Below are 12460 nucleotides of genomic sequence, written 5' to 3'. Positions count from 1 at the left end.
ATCTAGAGCAACGGCTTGACTTGGGGTCTCCCACATCTGAGGGTCAGTGCTTTAACCAGCTACCAAGCTGTCAGTTGTTCTGGCAGGTGGGCCTTTCCCCTGACTGGTCTAAATCACAGATATTTTACGCAGAAGTTATTTTTATTGTTGTTGTGCAGGTCATAACTGATTTGGCCTTGGCAGTGAGCTCAAGCACTATAGGGTGCCTATACATGAATGCCAAGGCTATTCTGACATGGTAGAATTCCAGTGAATCGGGCTGTGGTAATTGCCGTGCTCCAGCAGCCTCCTGTATCTCACGTATCAGTATCTCCATGCTTCAAAATGGTGACAGGGGCACTTGATCTAAAGCTCATTGAACAAGTTTTGGGTCAAGTACCTCCACCACCATTTTTAAGCACAGGGAAGCTGATACACAAGACACAGTGGCACTAATGAAAATGCTGCCTCCCCACCCCACCCCTACCCCCAGACCACATGTAAAAGTGCCTATTGCAATTATAAGTGATGATTATGGATAAAAAAATATATTGTCAGGGTCTGGGTAGCCATCAGAACAGGAAGTACAAACAGTGGACAGAAGTAATACAGGAGAGCTGAGTCATCTAATCCAAAGGAAAAATATACACTTAGAATATGTTCTTGTCTTTTATTTTGCCATGGTTTGAGCAGTGTTCATGAATTGTCTAAAGTAAGGTCACCAAATAGACTAGGGAAGCAAGGAGAGTATATAAAAGAGTAGGTAGGTGTGAATTAACAGTAAATTCACAGATCAACATATAAAATTACAGTGTATACACAGCGCATGTACTGACATTCATCATCCCAGGAGAAACTCTTCTGGCAGTGATCTAACCTTGATTGTTGACAGGTTATTTTGCACCTGGAACAGCCATTTTTTTCACTGGGAGAAAAAAACTGAACATCTGTACACTGATGGCATAGCGTGACTCTCTCAGGAGGAACTGCATATCCGTATGAGGCCATAGGTTTCTGTCCAAAAGACTTCATGCTGAAATTCAATTTTGAATTATTTTGCAGGAAAAATATATCTGTTTGTAAGGTTTTTATGTTAGCTTATTCTTAAGTAAAGAATCTTTTGATTACACATTCTCAAAATGCAAAATAGAACTTGATCCAGTTCACAGATTTCAGTTGGAGGAGTGTACCTTAAAATGTTTTATAAGGATCATAGTGTCTCTGTTGATTACTTAACAAGGACTTATAAAAGCAATTGGGTTTATTTCCTGCAAAAAAAAATGTATAGAGTCTGGCCCCTTACCTTAGGATGGTGTCATCCCTAAACCATCCAAGGCAAATGTTTGTCTAACTTAAAAATTTCCAGCGCAACAATTCCACAGCATCTCTAAATAACCAGCACTAGTGCTTACATTAATGATTGTCACACACGCTGCCACAGCACCCAAGGGTACCTTTATTTCCATTTAATGTTAGTACTATTAAGCATGCAAACATGAATTCACAATAGAACATGAATTTACATAGAGATTTCAAAGAAGCAACCGTATTGTTAAAAACATTCTGACTTGTTGTGGGGTTTCTGGCTAAAAAGAGATATTGGGTTTAATCTGGGACTGATTTGACTTGCATTAAAGTAAGTGTAGGACAGTTCACACAAGCAGCTTAAATGGCAATTAACTAGCCACTTTTTTCCCCTGGAGAAATTCAGATTCTTCACAGGTACTTAATATGGGGCAATAGGGATGGTCTGTAGGATCCTAGGATAAAAGCCTGAGAAATTTGAAGTCCATTTTTAGCCTCTGAGTTTTTTGCAACAAGAATTGCTATATTATTTTTCTGTATTAAAAAACAAACAAACAAGTCAAAGCTAAGAGCTGACATTTTCCAAAGGGTGCCTTGAGTTTATTGAGGGGTGCCTTCAGTCTAGGGCTAGGGACAGAAATTACACATAAACCAGTATAAGTGGTTGGAAACTGGTTCAAATCTGTAACACAACAGAAGTTCAGTCCACATAAACCACTTTAAAAATGGCCAAAGTCCGTTTAAGTTAAACCTGGATGGATGTAGTACCAGACTTAACTGATTTAAGTTAAATCAGTTTTTTGACCATCCGTCCCAGATCCCCTCTGATTCAAGTGAACTCTGAGTTTCCCAGCATCCCATGGTGCTTTGCACCTGCCCCACAACCCCCACCCTCCACCCCACCCTTCACAAGGCTAGCTTTAGCCCCAGCTTTCTACTCCAGCTGAGCAGTAGGGCATGCTCTAGCGCCCTTTGGCTTCTGGCTTTGGCCACTTCAGGCATGTGGCTGCATTTCTGGAATCAAAAGCAAATGCCTGTTCACTTGCTTATCAGTTCATCTGCACAGCTTAGACTAACCTGCAAAGATTGAATCAGTTCAGCCTCATGCTTTCTGACGGTCTGTACATAGCATAAAACTTTGTGAACTACTAGCATACACACTATTATCCCTGTGGAACTTCAAGGAGAGGAATCTATAGATGCTTGCATTTATAGATAAAAAGTAAACTGTTTTAGGCTTTTCTAAAATTGTTAAATCTATCTGGTACAGTAGTTGAGCAGTCTAATACATGCTGAGAAAAAAAAAATCCCCCTGAAATGCTACTCCTGTTTCTCCAGGGTTGGGGAGAGAATATTAATTGAAATGGGTTATAGTGGGTGCTTGGCTGATTTTGACTTAGCCAGCAGAGGGAGTCCATTAGCCAACTCAGCTAGGAATCCAGTTTGATGGCATCAGTGTTTAATGGTGGATGATAAGGAATAAAGGAAGTGATAAAAGTATTTGGAGAGCTATTATAACTTCAGCCCTAACTGAAACTGACAAGAAACAAAAGAAATGTTGCCTTGAACAGTTTTCAGATAACACTAGCAACAACAGACAGGCAGATCCAATAGAAACACTCTCTTCACCCAGAAAAGGCTAGACATGGAGGTGTTTGTTTAAGAATTAATCTAAAGTTTAAATATGTAGAAGTTTCATTTTTTTTCAAATACTGTTTTATTAGTGGTGAATCAAGGTTGCAGGGATACAACTTTGTAGCTTTTCAGTTTGTCCCCTCAAAGATAACACCAGTAGAAGAATTTCCCTTTCCTGGTCATATGTATTTAGCCGCAGGTGATCTATCATCGTACATCGTACAACTGGTATTATTAAAGAGCCCTTGGTGTATTATATACATATACACTTAAAGGCAGTCAGGCTTGCTTTATTCAATTTCGTGTTTTCCACTTGTAAGTCATAGATTTCATAGATGTTAGGGCTGGAAGGGATGTTGGAAGATCATTGAGTCATAGGATCCCAGCAAGAAAAACATCTATATTTCTCTTGAAGGTGTTCAAAGTAGGTGCTTGAACCACCTATGGCAGCAGGCCATTCCAGACCTTGGGGGCTCGGACAGTAAAGAAGTTCTTCCTTATGGCCAGCCTGAAACGGTCTTGCAGTAGTTTATAACCATTCGACCTTGTAATCCCTTGGGGCACTCTGGTGAATAAACATTCCCCCAGGTCCTGGTGAACACCCCTTATGAACTTATAGGTGGCCATCAGATCGCCCCTGAGTCTGCGCTTTTCCAAGATGAAGAGTCCCATGGCTCTCAGCCTCTCGTCATAAGGTCTGTTTTCCTGACCTCTAATCATGCGCTTGGCTTTCCTCTGCACTCTCTCAAGCTTCTCCACATCCTTTTTGAATTGTGGAGCCCAAAACTGGACACAGTACTCCAGCTGTGGCCTCACCAAGGCTGAGTACAAGGGGAGAATGATGTCCTGGGATTTACTTGAGTAGCATCTATGGATGCAAGCCAGGGTTTTGCTGACTTTACTGGGTGCTGCATCACACTGCAGGCTCATGTTCATCTTGTGGTCAGTCCTGACCCCCAAGTCCCTCTCGTCCATAGTGCTAGCCAGTGTAGCACTGTCGAGCCTATAGCCATGCTTCAGGTTTTTTCCTCCCAAGGTGGAGAACCTTGTATTTTTCAGTGTTAAACACCATCAAGTTCTAATCTGCCCATTTCCTGAGCCTGTCAGGGTCAGCCTGGATTACCCCCTGTCCTCAGGTGTGGATGCTTTACCCCAAAGTTTGGTATCATCGGCAAACTTGGCTAGTTTGCTTCTGACTCCAATGTCCACATCATTAATGAAGAGATTGAATAAATTAGGTCCCAGGACAGAGCCTTGAGGGACCCCACTGGTCACAGGGCACGATGACAATTGACTTCCCATCAACCACCACCCTCTGGGTCAGCGGATCATGGTGGATGTGAGGCTGCAGTTGGCCAGTTTTGCCAAAAGATGATCATGGGATACCGGATGGAAGGCTTTTTTAAAGTCAAGATATATTAAATCAATCTCTTCCCCCTTTTCCAGGTGATAGGTCACCTGGTCGTAAAAGGAAATGAGATTGGTCAAGCATGACCTACCCTCAACAAACCTGTGGTGGCTATCCCTCAAGGTGTTGCCATCGGTCAGTCTGTTAAGAATGGCTTCTTTCATGATTTTTTCTAAGACCTTCCCTGGGATAGAGGTCAGGCTGATGGGCCTGTAGTTTGCCGGATCCACTTTCCTCCCTTTCTTGAAGATAGCTACCACGTTGGCCTTCTTCCAGTCATCAGGCACTTCACCAGAGAGCCAGGAGTTCTCAAAGATCCATGCCAGGGTCTGAGCTATGGTGCAGAACATCTCCTTGAGTACTCTGGGGTGTAAATTGTCAGGGCCGGCTGACTTGAAGGTGTCCAGCCTCTCAAGGTGTTCTTTCACAAGGTCAGCATTGATGGAGTGTAAGGAATCTCCCTCACCTGGGCCTCCCTGTCCCGTAATGGGCAGGGGTGTCCCATGAGACTGGTGAAAGACCAATGCAAAGTACCCATTTAGCAAGTTGGCTTTTTCCTGGGCATCGGTCATCAGTTCTCCCTTCTGGCTTAGCAGGGGTCCAATGTTGCCCTTGCTTTTCCTCCAGCTCCCCACATATCTAAAAAAGGATTTTTTATTGTCCTTGATACTTGTAGCCAGTTGGAGTTCTGTCACAGCCTTGGCTTTCCTGCAAGGTCCGGACCAGTGCAGAGTATTCCTCCTTGGAAGTGGAGCCCGTCCTCCATTCTTTGTAGGTCTGTCTTTTTAGACACAGGAGGACTGCTAGTTCCTTGTTGACCCAAGGGGGCTGCTGTGCTGTCTTGCTGCCTTTCCTCTGAGACAAAATAGCCTTAGCTTATGCATGTAGGATTGCTCCCTTGAGGAGCAACCACTCTTCCTGTACTCCCCTTCCTTTGGAGTCATGGTCCCTTAGGGCCTCACCGACAAGTCTCCTGAGTTTGTCAAAGTCATCCCTCTTGAAGTCGAGAACCTCTGTACTGCTGACTGACTTGGCAGCTTTTCAGCAGATGGTGAAGGTGATCGGCTCGTGGTCGCTGTCACCCAGATTCCCTTCAATCATTAGTTCGCTGATTAGGTTTTCCCAGGTTGCCAGTACCAGGTCAAGCAGCGCTTTGCCTCTTGTTGGCCTGTAAACTTCTTGAATCAGATAGAGCTCATCCACGCACATGAGGAAGCTTTGCGACCATTCAGATTTGGCCAAGTGCTCTTCCCTTGAGATTTCTGGGTAGTTGAAGTACCCCATGACAACCATGGAGTGGGAGCGTGCAGCCTCAGCCAATTCCCTGGCAAACTCCTGGTCAATCTCTTGATTCTGGGAGGGAGGTCTGTAGTAGACTCCCACCATTGTGTCTCCTGTGCCATGTTCCCCACGGCTTTTAACCCAGAGGATCTCTAGTTGTCCACCCTGGGTGCCGATGTCAGCTTGTAGGGACGCGCAGCTCTCCTTGACATAGAGAGCTACACCTCCACCCCTTTTGTCCACTTGATCCCTCCTGTACAGGGTATAGCCGTCTATACCCATGGTCCAGTCATGGGTGGAGTCCCACCAGGTCTCCATTATCCCTATGACATCATAATTGTTTGTCTTGAGCAGGAAGACAAGTTCCTTCTGTTTATTCCCCAAGCTCCTGGCACTGGTGTGCAAGCATGCAAGTGTCCCCTTGAGGGCCCTTGTCTTGCCCACAGCTTGCTCTAGGGCTGGGGCAGCAGTCGGCTCCCTTAAGTGCCTTGGCCTGCTGGCTTTGCAAGGGTTGCTCAGTGGGCCAGCACTGGTGGGTAGTTCCCCCGTCCCCTGGTGGGTTTAGTTTAAAGCCTGGTGGAGCAGGTCAGCCAGTCTGGCTGAGAAGAGCCTCCTCCCCAGTGGAGAGAGGTGGAGGCCATCCCTTCCCAGCATCTCGCTGTCTCTCTCACCAAAGAGCAGACTGTGGCCATAGAAGCCGAAGCCTTCCTGATGACACCAGCGCTGCAGTCTTTGGTTCACTACCTGGATCCTCCTCTCCCTCCTCAGCCCACATGGAATTATAGCCAAGCACTTGTATAGTATTTTCCATCTGCAGTTCTTGAAACACTTTACATAGAAAGAATATATCCTAACTTCTCTTTTACACATGACAAAACACAGGACCAGAGATGAAGTGAAGGTCACCTAGCAGGCCAGTTGCAAAGCTTTATGTAGAAACCAGATCTCCAGAGCAGTAGGTCGTAATCCACAAAGTCCCGTTCCCTCACTTCTTTGTATTTTTCTGCACACTGAATTTACTTTTGCTGACTGCTGTGCTCATCTTGCTTTGAGTATCCGTTCAGATGCTGCCCTGGCATGGGCACCTGGTGGTGGATGCGGGGAAGCATCATGTAACCTCTGACAGGGGTTCCGATCACCCCGGGGAAGACCCCAAAACTCACCTGCCACAATTTTGGGTGTTTCTTCAGTGGTGAAGTCTCCCATTGGTGGTCCCTCGAGGTTGATTGTTCTGCCTGATGGATATTCACGGGACTCCACCTCCCTGATACCCCTTCCTTACGCCAGCCTCCGATAGGCCACCAGATCTTGGAGTGGCTGGCCTTCCAGTCTTGATGACTGTCTCCCGTCACTCAGTCTCAGGTATCAGGTCTACACCTTGCTTTCTCAATGGACCTTGGATCCAGTATATGTTCCCCTCTCCTGCAGGTCTCTTCTGCTCTCTGCCAGTCATCTGTTGCTTCTTGCAGACAGTCCTTTGATGTATGACCGTTGTCCGGCTCTCTCAATGAAAAGTTGCAAGCAAATAAAATAAAACAACAAAATAAACCCAGAAACAACTGAGGAATGGGCACAGGTCAGAAGGAAACCAGAAGTGAAGACGCCAGGGAGAGAGAGAGAGACAGAGAGAGGGAAAAAGAACAGTCAGGTATCCAAAAAAGAAATATCAGGCTGAACTGCCTTATTATACTGGCTCTGCCCTACAGCTTGTGCCCTGCTGTGTCCCCCGACACTGATCCACTCTCTGCCAGATGAGAGCTTTGCATACCTCTCTCTCTCAGTTAATTTACTCCCCGCGATACTTCTGGTATGAAGAGCGTCCACCACCCCCTGTGCCTTTCCCTGCTCTTCTTGGACCAAGGTCTCTTCCCTCACGCCGGTGCTGCCCGTGACTGGCGTGGGGCTTTTAAGCAACTGTTGGTCCCTGGGTGATCCTGCCTGCTTGGAGATATTTTTGACTTGCTGGCGCTGGCTGCTGCCCGCGTGGAGAACATCCGCAGCCTCCACTGCCTCTCCCACTCTCCCCTGCTTCCAGCTGGTGCTGGCTTTTATCTTGGCTGGCCGGTGATCATCTGTGACATCACCCACCAGCCCCAGCTATATATTGGCATGGCTGATGAACCGCGGGTTCTCCTTGTCAGCTGTGCTCGTCCAGTGTCTGGAGCCCTAAGGTAAGTAAGTTTTCTTTATTTGGGGGGTTTCTTCTCTGGGGTTACATAGCTGCTGTGCTTGTACCCCTGGGACAACTGCATACCCCATGCAGATTTTAGACAGACCCACCAGCAGGTATGGGGTTGGAGTAGATTGCTAATCTAAAATCTGTAATAATGCACATTTCTGAATGGAAAAGCTACTTCTTGGACTTTTTTGGTCTTTCCTCCTTATTAATGTCATTAAATAAATAGAGGGGCCCTCTTCCCTTTTCTTAGACTCTCATTCATGTCACACATTAACAACACAGCTCAGGCCTCAGAGTCCTAGAATTATAGAAAATTAGGGTTGGAAGGGACTTGAGGAGGTCATCTAGTCCAAACGCCTGCTCAAAGCATGACCATCCAGGTTATACCACTGCTCTTCTCCTCCATTGGTCCTTTACATAGGTCATATTTTTTTGTTTCAAGATAGGCAGTGACACTAATGTTGATGATACTTAATGAAGAAGCGGGGAGATGTCGCATGTCCAAGTGAAGGCTTTGAAACAGAAGGAAACCTGTTTTTAAATCCATTCTCACAATCGGGGCTCTTACTGCTCCGACAGCATAGTTTAACTTCACCTTTGCTACGTAGGTTATGTTCTGGCTCCAATATCATTTACACATTAAGGCTAGGTACAGACAGTGAAAAAGCCTGAGGTTGAATTGATTCAGTTTTTGCAAGTTAGTCTAAGCTTCAAAGATTAAATTGAAACAGAAGTGAACAAACATTTACCTTTTATTTAGGAAATGTAGCCACATGCCTGCAATGGCTCAGGCCAGAAGCCGGGGGTAGGTGAAGGGGGAAAGGCAGTAGAGCATGGCTTTCTGGCTGTGTGGTCACTTCCTCTTCTTGCGGCCCCCGAGTTCTCTGGGATTTTCAGTCCAGAATTACAGCAGCAGGACTCTGCAGGGTTGCTCATCTATTCCTCTTCCTGCTTCCAGCTGCTTCTGGGATTTGTAGCTCACAGTTGCAGGGGAAGTGGGGGAAGGGGTGTTTAACATGCCTCCCTTGTCCCAGACCTCAGCTGGGGTTTGCCTGGGTGGGCAGTCCCCACCTCTGTAGACTGGGCTGCATCCCCAGTCAGGCTTGTTCCCAACCCCTTGTCAGCCAGCCCTCACTGCTCCAGCTAGGGAGCAGAGGAGTGGAGGCCAGCCCTGCTCTCTGGAGCAGACAGCAGGGTTATGATACATCCAGGTTTTCCTGGACATGTCCTCTTTTTCAGCCTGCCGTGCTGCATCCAGGCAGGTTTTTTAAATGCAGGCAAAATGTCCAGGATTTCCACCCCAGTCTGTTTTCAAGATGGCCACCACTAGGTAGAACTGCCAATTCCATAATACCTAGCATACAATCAGGAGCTGAGTTCTCAATCAAGATCCAAGTTTTCAGTTTATCACAGAAAAACATGGAAAACGCAATACCACTTCAGCGAATAGGGACGGGGGTAGGAGTCACTGTGTTTCTGTGTGTGCATACAGATGTAGGCAGCCAGGCAGGGTATGGGAGCTGCCCCAACCTGGGGCACCTGGATACAAGTAGCTGGAAGGTGGGGGGTTCTGGGAGGGTGGTGCTGGGGCTACAACAGGGCATGGGGGCTGGAGTGATGGGGTAGCAGGGAGCTGCGCAGCCCATCTAGCTGGGAGATGCTGCCCAGGGTGGAGGGTGCACAGGCCTCCCCACCCTCCAAGTTTCGTGATGGTTGGATTTGCTCCACCACCACCCACAGGAGCCAGAGCTGCTGGTGTCACTCCAGCCGGGACAGGCCAGGGGTGGCTGGATGAGAGGGGAACCAGTAGAGCTCAGAGGGGAGTGGGGAATTTGGATTGGGACTGAGGGGGGCACCACCATGGGCAGGGGCAGGGCACTGGTATATCACTTGGGGCTGCTCGGTACTACAAAGCAGGGAGGGGGGCAACACGGCCACAGCCTGACCCGCATCTTGTTGAGCAAAGCTGGCAGGGGAGCTCTGGTTTTCTGTTTAAGAAAAGAAAAGGGGTATTTCAAATTTATTTTATTATAATGATTGAGGTACTGGTAGGCTTCTGTAAACAATCAATAAAACAGTGTGTTAAATTGACAACAATATATAGTAGTGTTTCAGTTTAATCACGGAAAAATGCAGGTTTGGGGGTTTTTTAATCAGTGAATTCAGGTTTTTTATCAGATAATTTGCAATTTTTCAACAGAAAAAGAAAACCTGCTGCTTACTGTAGTGACGGAGCAGACATTTCATAAAGCAGGAGCACAGTCCGTCATCTGAATGCAACTTCAGCATTTACTTAATGCTTTTGTTTCTCATTAAATTTGAGGCAATAACACTTGTCATTCACTATAACAGTTAGAAATTCCCCTGCCCCTGCATCACCCCCACTTCCCTGTTCCCAACTGGTGTCCTCTTTTTTGGAACTGGAAATATGGTAACCCTAAGATGACACAGCTCAGCCCAGGGCTGCAAAATGTTGGGATGCTGGAGGACTCTGATTTAACTTGAACTAGGAAGGGGTCTGGGACAGAAGTTTCATAAATTGGTTTGATCCAAATCAGTTAAGTCTGATACGACATTGAGCCAGGTTTATCTTAAACCAGTTTCATCCATTTTGAAACTGATTTATGTGCACTGAACTTACGTTCTGTTACAAGTTTAAACCAGTTTCTGATCACTTGAACTGGTTTATGTGTAACTTCTGTCCCTAGCCTAAGAGAAATCACTTCTTTCTGTCCTTTTTGTATCCACTCTGACTTCCCCCCCACCACACTTCACCCACCTTGAATACTTTTTTAGCTTTAATATTGTTTTGTCTCCATAGCAAGCTTCATATCACCAAGATGTGAATGAAGATGTTCGAGAGAGAGCACTGCGATTTGGAATAGAATGTACCTTGGGATACTTGGAACTCCTAGAGCACGTGCTCCTGGTAAGAAAGAGCCTGTATGCTTGTCCATGGCAAGGCTATATATATGCAATCTCACTGAACTTTTTACATAATCATTGCTAGTGTTGACTTTCAATTAGCCTTCTTCAAGTTGGTGAGCAACTGTTAAAAAAGCTCACCATTTTCTGAACTGATGAAACAGTGGGAGAAGTGAACCTTGAAGCATTTACATCTAATTGTCTTCTAGCAGTTATGTTATCAGGAGGTAATGACAGCAATAAGCCTCCAAGAATATACCCTGACACAAAAAATTAAAATAATGTATTGTTTTTTTCCTTCTGGCTCTTAGGGATGTAAATACCATTTAAAAATACTTGTTTAACCTCCTCTAATTATATCAGTTCAACAACTAGCTCATAACACAGCAGCTCAGACACAGCTGTTGTTCCCAGTTCCCAGGGCCCTTTGACTGGGAGGGCGCAGGAAGGAGGCAAACCCAGCCAGACAACACAGCCCATATGAAGCCCTGGGCTGAGAGGGAGGGAGAACCTGTGAACAAAGCAGCTAATTGCTTAACTGAGTAGTCATTAGACTGCTCCCTGTTTTCCTCTTAGGCTATGGGTCCAAGTCCCCACACCCCTCCTCGCTCTTCCCTCCCTCCTGCTTGCCCTGCTGCCTTCTGATTCCTGTTCGGGCACTGAGGGGCATTCTTTTCCCGCCCCCCCCCCTTCCCTACCAGACTGCATGGGCCCTGAGCTAGAGGATAACCGGCAAGCTAACCGGTTATCACTGCACTTATTGGTTAATCATTTAACCTTTCACATCCCTACTGGCTCTCCCTTCTAGCCTGATGCACTAGAGTACACATCAATGACAGACCAGTAGGCTTGTAAGGTTTGTTAGGAGAACATTACATTTGCATGCTTTTCTGTATCATCCCTTAGTATCAGCAAAATAAGCCCCCAATCCCCCTCCAGCACCAACTCATGAAGCACTTCTAGGCTAGGGACAGACATTCAAAAACCCTGAGCCTGAATTGATTCAATCTTTGGAGGTTAGTCTAACCTGCAAAGCTTGTACTGATTTAATTCCAGAAATGCAGGCACATGTCTGCATTGGCTCAGGCTACAAGTTGGGGGGTGCTAGAGCAGCCCTCCCTCCCCATGTGCAGTGCTAAGCTGAGGGGTGGCAAGGCTAGGCCCCATCAGGACACTCTGATTGGGGAGGGATTTAAACCCCCACCCTGGCCTGCACCATCTTAGGCTTTTCCCCGTTCGCTGCTCAAGGGGCGGAAGTGTTGCCAGACCCCAGCTAGCACTCTGAGGCAAAGTTGGGTGTGCAGTGCGTGCATCTTGATGATACTGAGCTTCTCAATCTCCCTCTCCCTGTCTGCAAACCTGACAGGGCTGCAAACCAGCAGGGGGGCTGATAAAACCACTGTCATCAGCCCATCAGCAAAACAAAAGCCTTTCTCATTAGTTCAAGCTCTTCTTAAACAGCTTTTTCCAAGGAAGGAACAGAGGGACATTACCAACTGACCTGTTAATTATCACCCAAAAGGTCTAAGCCAGGGGTGGGCAAAATATGGAATGCAGGCTGGAACCATCCCATGAGGCTATTCTATCCGGCCCGCAGGGCCCCTAAAAAATTTAGAAAATTAATATTGATCTGTCCTTGGTTCCTGTAAAAAAAATAACAGAAACCCAGGACAGTAGGATCCAGGCTAAGCCCAACAACCTCCCACAACAGCAGGGCCCACCCCCCCAGCCAGAAGCCCCAGCAAGGG

At 46.5% G+C, this 12460-nt stretch overlaps 1 protein-coding gene across 3 annotated transcripts in view; it reads left to right on the top strand.

The window, feature by feature from the left end:
• Positions 1-12460, top strand: part of TLN2 (talin 2) — a 247679-nt gene that overhangs the window by 200909 nt on the left and 34310 nt on the right. For all 3 annotated transcript variants that reach the window (XM_019533415.1, XM_019533414.1, XM_019533416.1), the window contains one exon: positions 10609-10716. In XM_019533415.1, coding sequence (XP_019388960.1) covers positions 10609-10716 — 108 coding nt within the window. The remainder of the gene's footprint in view (positions 1-10608; positions 10717-12460) is intronic.

The sequence above is a fragment of the Crocodylus porosus genome, unplaced genomic scaffold (assembly GCF_001723895.1).
Source record: "Crocodylus porosus isolate Cpor-Errol unplaced genomic scaffold, CroPor_comp1, whole genome shotgun sequence".
In the NCBI taxonomy this organism is placed as follows: Eukaryota; Metazoa; Chordata; order Crocodylia; family Crocodylidae; genus Crocodylus; species Crocodylus porosus.
This window is presented reverse-complemented; position numbering and strand designations above follow the sequence as displayed.